Genomic DNA, 17,544 nt, shown 5'->3' with positions numbered 1-17,544 from the left:
CTTCATAGTAAGATTCTTACTTTATAAAACAAAGTATAAATATGACAAACTAAGAGCAAACACAATTTGTCACTTCCTGGGAATTCACATATTTACTTACTTCCTCTTCCTCACTGTGCGTTGGGTCCTTACAGTCTAGCTTCCACTCCTGCTACCATATCATTAAACTTGGTGGATTTGCTCAGTTCTCTTCCTCTCTGCTCTCCTTTAGCCATTAAAAACTGCTGAAAGTGTCTTCCTGTTTTATTCTGTTTTAAATTCTCCCTTTCCTTAGCTCCAATGACATTGGAATATATTGAGGGAAAAGAATGCTGTCCTTGGACTCAGAAAGTCTTGAACTCAAATCCTGGCTCCAACATGTACTAGCTGTGAAACCCTGGAACATTTACTTAAACATGATGAGCCATAGTTTCTTCTTTAAAGTATTCGTCAGGGCTACCTACTTCCTAGAAACTATTATACTGAGACTTATATTAGATAACTTGTGCAAAGGTCTTAGAGCTTTTGTTTTTAACATCTTTTGAACTTTCATGGCCTTGCGTATCTGCCTCTCATAAAGCCCTTAAGCATCCTTTCTTTTGTATGGCTATTTGTACATATTTCATCTCCAACAATAGATTACAAACTCACTGAAGGCAGTTTAATGACTAATAATTATTCATCAACAAATGGCATTGGAGCTAGCATAATGCCTTGAGCATAGTAGGTATGCAATAAATATTTAATGACTGAATAGATGAACAAATACCATCTGGTCTAATAACAGCCCTATTAAAGAGAAATGCCATCAAGTAAATACATAACTCATCATGCTGAGAACAGAGATATTGACACAGGGATAATCTATTAATTCTTGACTATTAATAGAGGCATACATAGAAATTCTGTGTGCATGTTATTTTAAATCTATTTCAGATTTTTAGAATTATCAAACACATTAGAATTAATATACAGAAAATACTAATGTTTACTTTATGAGGGGTCTGAAAATCACTTCTGAAAACCCTTTAAGTAAAATATTCATCTTGTCCATGCCAAAGTCATAAATGCTACCTCACACTTTCCAAGATGCATAATTATTTTCAAAATGATGAAAATGCCATCTCATTAGTTTAAAAAAAGTTGATGGTATCATGTCAAATCTATAACATCTACTAAAAATCTCTATCTTATCACATGGAACCTAAAGGTAAATTAAAAATCAAATGTATTTTCTACATTAATTCACAGAGGCATAGAAATTCTCACAGTAATACTCCCCTTTTACAGAGGAAAAAAAGAAACTTTTCATGTAAGCCTCAATGTTTAGTATTTATGAAAATATTTATTAGATGAACGGTTTGGGGTATGAAGACTAAAATCATTGAATGGCAATATGTAGTAACTTGTAAGATTATTTTCCACTTGACATATAATATATATTCATTTAGCTGCATGGCTGCTTAGTTAAAAAAAAAAAAAAACTTTCTTTTTTCAACTAGGGTGAAACCAGGACTCAGAAACTCAGTGTGAGTTAATAGTAATGACTGAGAACCTAAAACCATTTCCTGCAAATCAAATCAATGGGTTCCTCTAAAGTGTCCATCCATCTCCATTCTCATTCTGCATCAAAATAATTAATGGTATCACAAATATACACCACTGTAAAGTATCATAAATATTATAACATATGTTATATGTTGAAATCATACATGTCTTTCCCTAAATTACTTCTCTATTTAATATTTTAAGGCTAAAGTTGCTATTTTTTCCTAGCAGAAAATATAAATTATCATTAAAAGATAAAGTGCTGACCTTTGTCTTTCTTATATTTAACTTTTAACAACTTTGAGGTGACAGTTTTCTCTAGAAAACTTTAGTTAAATATAAGCACAAAACATTTTCTCTAGTTTTTTCACGCATCATGGGCAAGTTAAATAAGAAGTCAATAGAAACTAACATGTGTAGGAGAGGACATTCAAAGGGAGTGTTCCAGCTAAGGTGACACCTGCATTATTACGTCTGCCAGAAGTTTGTGGCTGCAGGGAAATGGCCAACTTTACTGAGCTCAATTTAGCACTTGAATGCCCAAGTGGAACTCACCAGGCTTGCCCTAGATTGTTTTTGTATGCAACAGGGACACCTACGATTTTCAGCACTCACCAGTGGGCATAGTTTATCACACTGAACATAGTGATGTTCAGATGGAAACTGGGCCTTTGAGAAGTGCTTTTTTTTTTAAACTACACTGTAGCAGTAAGTGGCAGTGAAAGGGGAAGAGAATATTGATATTATCGGAATTAGGATGGCAAAAAAGTATATTATTAAGCTCATAGAATACTGGATGAAAAAAAAGTTTCTGGATAATGTGTACATAGATCCACAGTAAATTACGTTTATGTCAATAATTAATAGAGAAATGGATCCAATCCTTAGCTTCCTATATTATATGTGCTATAAACTGTATCACAATGGTCATATCTTCTACTTTTGGACATCTAAAATCGATGAAACCAATTCTTTTTAAATAGTACTCTACAAGGTTGCTAATGTAAACAGCAGCATTGTGCATAAAAACTGAAAAGCAAAATGGACTATTCAAGGAAAATTGTCCAAATTGGATGAAATGCAAAAGAACAGGCAATCATCATAAGTGGTGGAAAACCTTCTTTGCAGTACTTTAGCCTGATATATATAACACAAGAGAAGGCTGACTGTCTTCTTTAGACTTATCACTTGAAGGGAGGATTCTAAACTTAATTCAGCTTAGTTTTAGCCATTAAAAGAACAGATTTTTACAATTTAGGCAAGTTTAATAAAGTCCTGGAGCTGAATATGTCAGTCAGAAACAGCTAAAGAACCAAAAACCAAAATAAGTAAATAAAATATTTGAAAAGAGGATAAGCAGATGCTCAAAGATAGTAATTAGTACTCTCACATTTCTTCTTGCTTGTAGTTCCCTCCCAACACCGATGTATCATGGTTGTCTTTCAATCTAAAATTTCTAATTAAAATTGATATTATAAATAAAAATGGTTGTGGTATAATGTTCTGAAATAGTTCCTGATCACAAACAAGCCTTATTATAGCTACTTCCTTCTTTACTTATAACAAAAGGAGTTCAACTGTGGATTCTTGTACCAGTGCTTGCCTATTAATTCCTAATATAGTTGAAATCTTTACTATCTGTGCTTGTTCTAGTGGAATAGGCCTATCACCCCCTCATTGGCTACTGCAATTGACTCAAGGACACCTAGCAAAAACAACAACTATAATGAAAATATCTATTATATGTAATTTTATTTCTTCCAGATGTTATCTTAGTCACATTTCCACACCTTTAAACACAGACATCTGAGGGACTCAGTACTATTGAATTCAATCAAAATTCAAATCTCTGTATTAAAAGATAGACTTCTAAATCCACTCTTTTGTTACTTTAGAGGAATCAGCTGTATTAGGAAGATCTAATTGATGAAGACATTTGACATGCTTATCTATTTGATTTACAGTTCTTATACTTCCAGCCTCCAGATCAGATTTCTTTGAATGACCAAGACTGAATTTGTTCCATGTACCAATGGAAGAAAGGACTAGGGGTGAGAATTTTGTAATTTTCAATAAATAAAAAAAAAAAAGTATGACTTTCTATTAGTAAGCATTCAGGAAAATGCTACATGGGAGGAGTATAACATGTAAAAAAGTCAGTATTGGTAGGATGAGTGAGTGTGGGAAAAATCCACATACTAAAATCTGAGAAGCTCAGTAGTGAAGGTCAACAGATAAAGTTTATACAAATTTTTCAGTTCCACTAAAAGTTCTAACTGACTTAACTTTTCTCAAACTCCTTGATCAGTGTGATCTGAAGTTAATAGATCTTTGGTGACTCTCAAACACCTAATCTCCAATGCACATGTAAAATAGGCATCGGAATCCTACAGGATCCAACTCTATCACATTGAGTAAAGAGAAACTTTTCAAAACCTAAAGAAATATGCTATCACTCTAGATCAATTAATGCCCCTACACTAGCTTATAAATTTGGGGAGCTGCCATAAAGGCTAACTCCCTAGCATGCCCTTGAGTAGCAATAAACAATTTAAGAGAAAAAGGAGAAAACTGGTGGACTCAAGTGGGAAAGAGAGATTTTTTGCCAAAGCTGTCTGAATAATGGTTATCACTTCAGCTGGTAAAATTGGATATTGTTCTGGAAGTATCGTGAGGGTTGCTGTTACTATACTCATGTACCGGAGACTGCAAACTAAGCTCTGATGGGAGCAAGCACTCAGAGCTAGGATGCTCTGTTGATTACTATTCTGAGACCTGTCTACCTTGCCTCATCACCCTGCAGAAGCCTGGGATTTCATCAATCATCCTGAGCATGATACATGGTTATCTCCACCCTTGAAGGAAATTGTTTCTTATTATAATTTCCACTTTCTCACAGGCATGGAACACTCATCAGTTATTTCATAATGCCTTGTTACAATCTCCGCGCCCCCATCCCACTCTGTAGACATTCACATATATACTAAATACGTGGGTATATTCCATTTGAGAGTCAAATTTTGGACTTTATTTCCGATGACTATGTATATGTAAATACAAGTCACAAACTTCCCATCAATTTGAATGATATTCACATTTTTTGCTAGTGAGTGTATTTATTGGATTTTAGAAGAATTTTAACATGATTAACAACTGTAGGAGTGGGAAATTTATTCATTATCATAATGGTGTACTATTGATCTTTTGATAAGAATAGAATTTGCATCACTAGCTATCATTGCTTCCTTTAAAAAAATAGGTCTTCTATTAAAATAAGTGACAATGCATCATAGAGAAAATTAAGAAATGATGCATTGCAAAATACATAAGAAAATGCAAACTGTGACTCTGAAAATGAGTCTCCATATGTATATATCTAGAATTATGAAATAGCCTTTATTAAAACAGATGATATTTTTACTTTCAGGGGAAAAGAGAGCAGACTTTCTTGGGCACCCACCAGGTGCCAGGTGTCCTTTATACTTGTATCGTTTAAGTTTCATATCATAACAAAGCTATGAAGTAGACATTATCAGGAAGAATATGAGGCTAGAAAAGTGAGGGAGAGAGTGTGCCCATGATTCCATGGCGGGTAAGACGGGCATGGCAATCTACTTAGCTCTATCGCCTATGTTTCTTCCAGTGTCCAAGGAAGAAATCAGGTGAAACTTAACCTATTCCTAACGTTCCATATCTTACTCTCTCTTTAAGTTTCTCCTCTTCTTCCAAGTGAGGTAACCACTGCTTTTTTCCCCAGGAAAAAGGGGCATCTTGAGCCAGAAATATGCTAAGGTAGGAAAATTTGGGGATCATCTCAAATCACAACAAATAGCTACTTCTTCAGCCTACCTCAAAAGCCAGCCTTTCCAACACTGCAGTAGTTGAAATCTTGAAACAAAGTGAACCACAAATAAATACAAATGAAAAAGAAAAACTTATTTTCTTAACTTTCTCCAAACCTGCAACACATTATTCAGCTATATAAATGTCAGCAGTTAGTAGGGAGGTACTATTACTCTTGAGCAGTTGATCTAGATACCTTGATGACGAAGCCTCCCTGGATATTTAATCCATTGCCACTAAGTCGATCTCAATTCATAGCAACCCTATAGGACAGAGTAGAACTGTCCCATAGGGTTTCCAAGGCTGAAATCTTTACAGAAGCAGACTGCCACATCTTTCTCCTGCAGAGCGGCTGGTGGGTTCAAATCGCAGACCATCTGGTTAACAGTCAAGCGCTTTAACCGTGGTGTCACCAGGGCTCCTCCCTGGATATTTAGAGGCTTAGAAAAAGCCGACTTCATAGTTTAGGCTGATAATGAGAGAACCAAAACACTGCAAGGAAATTCAAGTCCTACTGTGGGGTTTACAATTAACTTTACCCAAAGAATTTGGTCTTTGTTACTGGTTCCTGAGAGATAACCTCTAAAACCTTGGAATTTCCCCAGTGATTAATACTCAAGGGTTTATGCTAATGAGGTAATTCAGGTAGGGGGTTGGCCAGAAAAACCACCTGGGGGGAGGTCCATCGGGAAGGGGAATCAGGCATGATTCAATGTATCATTAATCATGTCTACATAATAAGGCCCCAATAAAGGCTCTGGATTTGGAAGCTCCATGAGATTTCTGGTTGGTGAAAGACATGATGTACGTAGGAAGGTAGCGCATCCCTTTTTGGAACCTGGAAGCCTCACATTGGGAACCATCCCAGATCTTACCCTATGCATCTCATTTGTATCCTTTTTGCTATAATAAAACTGTAATCTTAAATACAGTACAGCGCTTTCCATGAGTTCTGTGAGTCATTCTAGTGAATTATTAAGTCCGAAGAAGGAGTAGTGGGAGACAACAGGTCAGAAGTGGAAGTGCCCTAGGGACCCCTGAGCTTATGACTGGAATCCTAAAAGGGTAGAGGAAACCCCTAAATTTGTATCCAACAGGACCAAAGTGAGGGAAGCCCTGGGGACTCCTGAGCTTATGGCTGGCATCCTGAAGGGGTAATGGGAAAACACCAAATTCGTAGCCTACAAGTCAGAAGTAAGGATGTGGTGGGGACTCCCAGGCTTGGGCTGGCATCTGAGGTCTTGGGAAGACATGGCAGTCTAGAGGACTGTGTCCTTTAACATATGAGGTCTGACCTAGAGCTGGGTGCTTAGGGTCAGAGGAAGAAGTGCTGCATGTGCAGCTGGTGTCAGAACAGAAGTGGCAGAGAAGCGGGGATTTGATTTTTCCACACTCCTACACACTGACACCCCTTCAGCTAGGATATTCTTTCCACTTCAGACCCCCATGTGCTACAGAATGACTAATATGGGTAGCTTTAGTACCATCTATTGTTATTGTATGTATATAACATCTCTAAATAACAATCATTATTGAATTGCTGCACGTGCATCTATGACATTCAAAAAGAAATGAATAAAACAGTTAAGCATCACTCAGAAAATAAAATGAGTTCAGGGTTCAGGTTTACTAATGTCTTGGATCATCCATTAAGAGTTTCATTCTGAGCTTACTTTAGCTTCCACTCTATAATAGGTACTTTAACGGCCCTGGATCAAAAAAAAAAAAAAAAACTATAAGGAAGATATATAGTTGGAACTATATTTTTTAGACTCTAAAGATATTAAAAGCTTTATATAGTTTTGTAATGTAGATCATTATGAACAATGGAAAATATCTCTATTTACAAATACGTTTTCCCAGAAAATGGTGACTGAAAATATCAAATAATCAGTAAATAAATTCAATAGAATGTGGAAGTCAGAAAGATATTATACGTGATCTATAACAGTGAGTTGTTCTAATCCTCCAGGGACTTTTTTCACTATTGATATAAAAAATATCAATATATCTCTGCTTAATTAGCACCTCAAAACCTGTTTTCTTTTGTAGCAAAAACTACTCAATTAAATCATCAAATTCACCCAAAAAGCAGAATGTATATCCGGTGGAAATTTAAATCCCAGTGCTATCTGGTATTTCTCACCCCAGGTCTCTTTCACTGCTACTACACTGGACATACTGCAAGTTGCTAGCACCCTCATGTGGTTTAATTAGTGTGGTTTCCTTGGCATTCGAAATCACTTGCCTGAAACTGAAAAAAAACAGTGGAACAGACTATAATTCAACATAGAAGTTCTGCTGGCATCATAAACCAAGAAAGAAAATCTTAAGTCAGCAAAATTCTAAGATAAATGTATAGGCTCAATTCCTAACTCACCACTATCTACTGTTCATTTTATGTGATCACTGAGAAGGATGAGTTATAGATAACTATGGTTAGTTTCTTCCTGGGCAGAAAGGAATCCTCAATTTTTAAAACTAAGCATCTGTCTTGGGAAATTATCAAACAGATTAAAAAGAATCTAATTTTGGTTAAAAAGAAAGTCAGGTGTTTTTATCGCCCGGTTTGTGTACATCTTGATTAGGCAAATATAGCACCTCGATTATACACTAGAGTTCTCAAACAATTGACAAGTCCAGGCTTTGAAGTCCTTCTGCTGTCCTCAACAACATTTGAAGTGATTTTTCTACATCTTCTCAAACCATTTGAGAACAGTTTATACAAACAAAATCATTTCCCTCTTTAAACACGTCCGTAAACTTTTAAGAGAGACATCTTCCAATGATAGTGTATTTCAGAGCCTCTTTGAGAGGGAGAAGCTAAAGAGGACTATACTGTCTTCCTCAAATTACTAATAAATGCTCCTGTTATCAAAGATACCTCTTTTAAAGCTATCTGTAACTTCACAAGCCTGAGGTGCCCCAACAAATGGTCTTCCCATGAAAAATAGAAAGGTAGATGTTAAAGCACTGACATTATCGGAATATTCTGAACATGAAATGAAATTTTAAAAATAATTGGCCATGAAGGAGATAAAAATGTAAATGACTGAGAGGTAAAGAGTCTATTAGCAGAAACCTGAATGTGGCTTATTTGCATGCAGAACTGGAAGTGCCAATGTTAAAAAATATCAGTAGAATGCAAGAGGAATGCCTTCGCTCATCAATATATGGAAATGCGTAAGCTGATAGTATAAAAGAAAAAGAGGTTTCAGAACTTCTGAGAAAATTTGTGGAAACAAGAATCTTATTCATTTAATTATTGGTACATAAAATTAAAATCCAGGTAATGTTTGATAATCAAATAATACATATATTAATAAATGTACACTTATTTTTGTAAATTCAAAAGACAGTTCTAATAAAATCATCATTATGTTTGATGGTAAGGATAATGGCAGAAAAGGATTAGAAATATTAATAAATTCCTTTCATAAAATAAACATCTAAAAACTACCATTTGTCTTGTGACCATGACTACTCTTTTCCAACCTTCGCACTATTTATCTCATTGAAGCAGAACTTTGATCAAATGCTTAAGGGTAAGAGGGAAAGTTGCACAGAAGACATCTGGAGTTAATCAGGCAATATTGCCTTACCTGTTGAGCCCTTTAAGTGTCTTTTCCATGCTTAAAATGTCACGCATCTTGTACAAAAACCACTTATCAATGGATGTGAGCTTCTCAATCTCATCAAGGGAAATGTTGTTTTCTATGGCCTGCCGAAAGGAGAAGACATACTTTCTTTTACAAACATTTTATAAATGTCTTATTTGGCTGAAAACATATAGCAGTCTTTCCTCTCCATGTTATTTAGAGCTCTGGTGGAGCAACAGTTAAGAGCTCAGCTACTAACCAAAAAGTCGGCAGTTCGACTCCACCAGCCACTCCTTGGAGACCCTATTGGGCAGTTTACTCTGTCCTATAGGGTCAACAACTATGAGCTGGAATTGACTCAATGGCAACGGCTTTGGTTTTGGTTTAAGGTTATAGACTGAGATATGAAACATGAAATAAAAAACTGATATCATTGAGGTTCCTTCCAATAAACCTAAAGATGCATCCAAACACACCCTCAAATGGCATACAAAGTTGTATTGAGTTCATCAGACAGAGGTGTGCTCAGAAAAATTTCCCTAACAGGGTCTGTCTCCCTGGTCTGTACGTGACTGAGTTAACCATTTATATCCTAAATTCAGTACATCTTTGAGAAATTAAAGAGAATCTCTTAAAATTATGCTTAAGCAAAATTGGTAAGAAAATTAGAATCAATGTAATGATCATTTGGCTCATATTTTGGATAATATAATTATCCTTCAGAAAACAGCATATTTTATCACTCCATTCCACATTCACACAAATATCCACTCACAATTTTATTTCACTTATCTAATATTAGAGACACCAAGAAAATGAGTGTTGAGATATACCATAGCTAATAATTTTGTTGACAAGAGTAAGATGACATCTAACAAGAATACTCAAAGCCATGTTCATTTCATAAATCTACTAATGTTTCTTTTATTTAATTCTCCCTGTAATTATAGTCAGATTTCCAAGGACTTAATATTCTGTTCTATTTTCCAAGTGATTAAAGGTAGAATTATACGTTGGCTATCAATACTGTGTGGTGGATAGAATGTTGAGTTAGTAACTCTTGACAGATCAAATGACGTTTTCACACAATCACACACACTAATCACCCTGCAATTAAGGTGGGGGGGAATGACTAGAATCCTGTAGTCCTTCCAATGTAATGCAGGGCAACTATAATCACATCCACAGTTTCTAATAAAAAGCAAGATCCTGCCAGTCTTAGGACCTCATCATTGCTGCAGCTTTGCCATCTCACAATATTGTCATGAAGTTCATAATGACCCCAAACAAGTGTGAGATTAATTTAATTCACCCCACATCAAAAATATAATGCCCTGCATTCTCCCCAAATCAAAAGAGGTGATGAGCCAGTCATTCTGAAATAAGATTGCTGCAAAAATCAGACTTCAGAGCAAGTTGCCCTTTTCTAAGAATCATGAAAGCAAGTGAAGATTTACAGTCCCTTCATTCTTTTTCCCCTTCAGCCTTCCACAGTTTTACACTGTTTGTCAAAATCACCAAGTTTCTGGTTGCTGTGGAAATGAACAGTAATGATGACCTCTAACAAACAGAAATCAGTTCCTTCTCCCAGCACCCTGGCCGACAGTAATTTATACCTCAGACTCGGCACTTCCTGTTTCTACATAGGGTACTCTGTGTGAGAAAGAACCTCCACACATTTTCCCTGAATTCTCATCCTTTACAAGTATATTAGAAAAGAATGAGAGATTTGCTTGAGTTTTACAGCATAGCTGGGAAATTAAAAATGTTTCCCTTTTTCATCCTCCTCAAAATGGCAAAAGCATGATTGCTAGACATAAGAAAAAAAAATCTGTTTACTGCCTTTTGCCTGGGGAGGGGATATAAATATATTTGACAGATGGGTAGAGAAATATATATGTGTATGTGTGTGTGTGTATATATATATACGTATATACATACATACATAAATATATATATATATATATATACATACATATATATATACATACATACATATGTATGTAGTCCTGGTGGTGCAGTGGTTAAAAGCTCAGCTGCTAACCAAAAGGTCAGCAGTTCAAATCCACCAGCTGATCCTTGGAAACCTTATGCGGCAATTCTGCTCTGTCCTATAGGGTCACTATGAGTCAGAACCAACTTGACGGCACCTAACAACAACAACACATGTATTTATATACAAGGACCTTGCCAGATGGAATACATAGGAATCAAATTGATTACATGCGTGGAAAGAGACAATGGAAAAGCTCAATACTATCAGTCAGAACAAGGGGCCAACTGTGGAACAGACCATCAATTTCTCATATGCCAAGTTTAAGCTGAAGTTGAAGAAAGTTAAAATAAGTCCATGAGAGCCAAAGTATGACCTTGAGTATATTCCATCTGAATTTAGAGACCATCTCAAGAATAGATTTCACAAACTGAATACTAATAACCGAAGACCTGACCATCTGTGGAATGACATCAAGAACATCATAAATGAAGAAAACAAGAGGCCACTAAAAAGACAGAAAAGATGAAAATGGATGTCAGAAGAGGCTCTGAAACTTGCTCTTGAATGTAGAGAAGCTAAAGTGAAAGGAAGAAATGATGAAGTAAAAGAGCTGAACACAAGATTTAAAAGGGCAGCTCCAGAAGACAAAATAAAGTATTACAATGAAATGTGCAAAGACCTGGAGTTAGAAAACCAAAAGCGAAGAACAGGCTCGACATTTCTCAAGCTGAAAGAACTGAAGAAAAAATTCAAGCCTCAAGTTGCAATATCGAAGGACTTTGTGAGGAAAATATTAAATGGTGCAGGAAGCATCAAAAGAAGATGGAAGGAATATACAGAGTCACTGTACCAAAAAGAATGGTTGATGTTCAATCATTTCAGGAGGTAGCATGTGATCAAGAACTGATGGCACTGAAAGAAGAAATTCAAGCTGCACTGAAGGGATTGGCAAAAAAACAAGGCTCCAGGAATTGACGGAATACCAACTGAGATGTTTCCACAAATGGATGCAGTGCTGGAGGTGTTCACTTATCTATGCCAAGAAATTTGGAAGACAGCTGCCTCACAAACTGACTGGAAGAGATGCATATTTGTACCCATTCAAAGAAAGGTGATCCAGCAGAACACAGAAATTATCAAACAATATCATTAATATCACATGCAAGTAAAATTTTGCTGAAAATCATTCAAAAGCAGTTACAGCAGTACATCAACAGGGAACTGCCAGAATTTCAAGCTGGATTCAGAAGAGGATGTGGAACAAGGGATATTATTGCTAATGTCAGATGGATCTTGGCTGAAAGCAGAGAATACCAGAAAGATGTTTACCTGTGTTTTACTGACTATACAAAGGCATTCTACTGTGTGGATCAGAACAAATTATGGATAACATTGTGAAGAATGGGAATTCCAGAACACTTGATTGTGTTCATGGGGAACCTGTACATAGACCAAGAGGCAGTCATTTGAACAGAACAAGGGGATACGGAGTGGTTTAAAGTTAAGAAAGGTATGCATCAGGGTTGTGTCCTTTCACCACACTTATTTAATCTGTATGCTAAGCAAATAATCCAAGAAGCTGGACTGTATGAAAAAGAATGTGATATCAAGATTGGAGGAAGACTCATTGACAACCTGTGTCATGCAGATGACACAACCTTCCTTCCTGAAAGAAGAGGACTTGAAGCACTTACTGATGAAGATCAAGGACTATAGCCTTCAGTATGGATTACACCTCAACATAAAGAAAATGAAAATCCTCACTACTGGACCAATAAGCAACATCACAATAAATGGAGAAAAGACTGAAGTTGTCAAGGATTTCATTTTACTTGGATCCACAATCAACATCCATGGAAGCAGTGGTCAAGAAATCAAAGAATGTATTGTATTGGACAAATCTGCTGCAAAAGACCTCTTTAAAATGTTAAAAAGCAAAGATTTCACTTTAAAGACTAAGGAGCGCCTGATCCAAGCCATGGTGTTTTCAATCACCTCATATGCATGGGAAAGCTGGGCAATGAATAAGCAGAATTGATGCATTTGAATTGTAGTGTTGGGAAGAATATTGACTATACCATGGACTGCCAAAAGAACAAACAAATCTGTCTTGGAAGAAGTATAGCTGCAATGCCCCTTAGAGGCAAGGATGGCGAGACTTTGTCTCACATGTTTTGGACATGTTATCAGGAGGGACCAGTCCCTGGAGAAGGATATCATACTTGGTAAAGTAGAGGGTCAGCAAAAAACAGAAAGACCCTCAACAAGACGAATTGACACAGTGGCTGTAACAATGGGCTCAAGCATAACAACAATAGAGAGGATGGCGCAGGACCAGGCAGTGTTTCGCTCTATAGGGTCACTATGAGTCGGAACGGACTCAACGGCATGTAACACCAACAACATGTATATATGATGTGGATTGCTTTTTATATAAAAGACTGAAAATAGAAACACTAAGTAAAGAAGGTGGTGACATGACTTCCTAGAATAGTCGCTCATCACTACTCTCTCCCTCCCTTCCCACTAAAAATGTTAATTCTCTATTACCTTGAAACTCAGCATTTAGAATTGTCCATCAAAACATACCAGTATCTCCCGTAATTTCAATGGGACTTAAATATTCTGCATTTAGAAACTGTTATTTTGAGGAGAGTATAAATTATATGCAATCCCTTCCCTCCTTCCCCTCTCTCCAGGACTCTCGATAATATGGGCAGAAAAGTTTCAATGCGTTCAAAATCACTAATGGCCTTTTTCTGTTGCTACGAAGGTAAATTACAAAGACGGCCTCTGCCTTTAAAGACAAAATTTATATTTTCATCAACTCATCCCGTATGTACATGCAAACACATAAAATGGCCAGCGGGACTTTGTAGCCCCAGCAGGGCTTGATACTGTTGGAGGATTAACTCCTGTACATTCTTAAATGTCAAAAAGCCATTCAGGGATTTCTGGCCAGACAGATCCCAGATGCCCAAGTCACCTTTTATACAATCAGATGAGCTGAAGCTTCAAAACTCTAAGCACAGTAAACATGAAAGGAGATTAATATGGCATTAATTTGCATAAAAAGGAACTAGTGGGTGGAAGTGAGAAATTTGGGCTTTTTTATTCTAAAAGTAAGACCAATAGAATAATTACATGAAAAGGCCTATAATCACAGAGGTTCTTTATAGCCTGTTGTTGTTTAGCACAGAGAAACAAGCAAATAAAGATTGTTCTGGAGTCTTAAGTACTAATACTATTTTATACATCTTCCCTTCTAAAACACGATTTCACACATTTTCAAGGAGCAAGTAATGAAGGTGATAGGAAATGACAGGTCAAGGTAATCAAATTCTACTTGGCAGTATTGATACTACTTTACAAAAAGGGAAGGGACATTTTATGTATGTGATTATCTTTTAAAACTGCCATGTGTCCTTAAGGCTAGGCCAAAAGTCAAATAAAAAAAGGATAATTTTTCATTAAATACAGAATTATTTGATGAAATCCTTAGAAGTCTTTAGTTTATCACTATTGAAGGGTATTTAAAAACTTCCAAAATTTTCTGAATTGAAGACAGTTTTGAAATTCAGTTTTACTTAAAAGTCCAGGCTGACTATTCTGGAAAAAGTAGTAGCCCTGGGTCTCTTGTCGAATATTACCTTGGCAATGGCATAGATTCGGGTGCTGGATGGTTCAGCCAGCTCTCTTCTGAGATCTAGGTTGGACGGCCATTCTTTGTTCATGGGCAGACGGGGACTGAAACCATCCACAGACGGGTGGCACATTCGTAAAGCCTTCTGGAAACTCTCCTCAAAAGTACGACCAATAGCCATGACCTGTAACATACATTTAAGATCTCATATTTAAAGAAAGAGCTTACATATATTTTTAATCTGTAGCAGAATGGGAGTGAATTTTTTTTTTCAGAAAAACTTCAGAACAAAAAACAGAAGAATTCTACTCAAGAATTCTTTTTTTTCCCTTTCTCCTCTCCATGGTTTTGGCATAATCAGAGTCATTAATGTTGGATCCGTTTTTTAAACACTTATGGAATTCAGATGTATTTACTGAGATTTATGAGGAAATCACCTGTATCTGCTATGCACCATAGTATTAAAATAAGGAATGTGTAGCCGGCACATATAAACCCTTCTACAGAAAGATCTTGCTTTTATGCTTTTATGTAGATGTCCTTTAGAAAAGAAAGCAAATGAAGAGAAAGAAGAGATATATTAACACAAAATCAGAACTATTTCTAAATGAGCATCAGTTGGTATTCAAGTCAGGTTGGATTTCTTTATAGCTAAGCATTAATATTAATAGAACCTTGAGAATCATAACAAGTACTGACAGATTCAGATTTTGAATATAGATGGAGACTAAACTGTCCGTGACAAATTCAATGTGTCTTCCCACAATCTTTACAGCTGATTGTACACTAATCAATTAGAAAAAATCACATGGTGATTTAGTTTAGACAAGGCACAAGTCAGAACTAGGACTGGCCTTGCAGTCTACCCAGTTATTTTCACTGGATAAACATTGTCTTTGAATCTTTCCACAAAATAATAGATTGCTATACATTTTTGGTCTCCAATTCAAAATAATAACAGTCATAATGTTGCTTTTGATAAACTTCCAGGATTCCTCAAATAGACTTGAGTTTCCATTAGTGTCAGTTTAGGAAATCTTCATGTCAACTGTGTGACATGTTACATATTCAAAGATCACTAAACCCAAACAGATAACCTTTTCATGTTGTTCCAAATTTCATCAGAAATAAGGAAAGAGTCACAAAAGCAGAGATAAAATGTTAGTCAAATTCAGATATGTAATTTGACAGTCATAGTGGCATCTTGAAAAGTCAGACAATATGTTTACAGATTTTCTAGCCTAGGCTGGGAGAGACTGCCAGAAATAATATAGGTTATGGTGCTATACAATTAAGAAAATATTAATGGGATATATAATGATATTTGCATGTGGTCCTTATTCTGTCTCCAAATTATCTTTGAACTTTGGTCCCAAAGTAACTAGTTCTACAAGTAGCTCACCATAAATCTTTATTAATTTTAAGCACACAGTATATAATGATCGATTTAATAAAAGATAATATGATAATGATATATGATAACAAAAAATGCATAACTTTAAGTGCTCAAAATTTTTGTTTTTGGTACTTTTATATTATTTAATTTCACATTCCTTAAGTGAAAATTTTATCATTTTTCAGTGGAGTAACTATCATGGCCTTCCCTAGACCTACTCTACTTACTACATTCTCATAGCATCAACATGTAAAATGTGGTATTTTAACTTTTACCACAGTTTAATTCACATTATATTACAACTAGCTCTTTGTTTTATCATCCCCAGTGTCTTGCACATAGTAAGAACTCGGGAAATGTTTGCTAACTAGATTTGAACTAAATGTAAGGTATTAAATATTCACTGATGACAAAAACCCCTCAGATAATAATCCCCAAATGAAAACATTATAAAAATCTCTCATTTTCTTTGGCCTATAAATTTTACTGTGAACATTATAAAAAGGGACATTTCCTATGAAATGCAAACCAAATAACAGGTGTTTACCCGGTTGAAACCCTACCAACACAACTTTCTATAGCATTTGAGTTTCCATTCTATTATGCATAAAAAGGAATAATAGAAAAAATTATGGTTTAAAACAACTATGAAGGAGGAAAAAATAATACTTGGTGTTTTGCAACTAGTAAGACATTTTAATTTAAAAGATCAAGTTGTTCCTTATCTGTCATTACTTTAAAATCTTCCATTAATACCTTGGAAACTTTAGGAAATCAATATAATAATAATAATTAATAATAATAATAATAATAATTCTGCCTTTTATGTGGGACTAAGATTGACCAGTAAAATGTCTTTTTTCTTTTTCCCTGTGTATTTTCTGTGATTAGTGGCATCGATTTCTGTAATGGCTGGTCTGAGTTTAGTCTGTAGTCTGTGTCATAGGGCAAATGAAGGCCAAAATGAAAACTGAATCCATAAACAGTCTCTTGTTCTGTGCTCTAACCACTTTAGATACCTAGACATAGACTAAGAGCTCATATATTGGCCATCAGAGATAGAGATGAGACAGAGATAAGATAAGATAAGATAGATGATAGATGGATAGATAGATGATAGATAGATATAGACAGATAGATTCATGCATACTGGTACTCGAAAACTCTACATCTGAGTATTTGGGCAAAATGGCACTCTAGGCAGAAGCATCACGCCGTCCCTCCACAGCAAAGATCCAAAAAACTAAGCCAAACAGAGAAAACAGCAATCCTGAAACCCTAAAACATGAAATGAGGAGATAAAGAACTCAGCCAAGCACCAACGGAGTGAGAAAACTGACAGAGAAGGGAGAGCAAGGAGAGATTCATGCAGAGGTCCCCTACCAGCTAACGCAGTGCATCTAACAACACTGAAAAGAGAAATTGACAGTTCCACAAAAATAGTAGGAGACTTCAACACACCACTCTCAGTAAAGGACAGAACAACTAAGGAGGAACTCAGCAAAGATACAGAAGACCTAAAGGGCACAATCAGCCAACT

General features: G+C 35.9%; 1 protein-coding gene across 1 annotated transcript in view; it reads right to left on the bottom strand.

Annotated features, from left to right (window-relative positions):
* CPS1 (carbamoyl-phosphate synthase 1) overlaps window positions 1-17,544 on the bottom strand; it is a 135,537-nt gene that overhangs the window by 48,668 nt on the left and 69,325 nt on the right. The window contains exons 20-21 of the mRNA XM_004376281.2: window positions 14,616-14,792; window positions 8,973-9,091 (exon numbers count right to left, since the gene is read on the bottom strand). Of these exons, the coding sequence (XP_004376338.1) occupies window positions 8,973-9,091; window positions 14,616-14,792 (296 nt within the window). The remainder of the gene's footprint in view (window positions 1-8,972; window positions 9,092-14,615; window positions 14,793-17,544) is intronic.

This window comes from Trichechus manatus, unplaced genomic scaffold (genome assembly GCF_000243295.1).
Source record: "Trichechus manatus latirostris isolate Lorelei unplaced genomic scaffold, TriManLat1.0 scaffold00041, whole genome shotgun sequence".
NCBI classification, from domain to species: domain Eukaryota; kingdom Metazoa; phylum Chordata; class Mammalia; order Sirenia; family Trichechidae; genus Trichechus; species Trichechus manatus.
The sequence above is the reverse complement of the archived record's forward strand: the minus strand, read 5'-3'. Positions and strand labels throughout refer to the sequence as shown.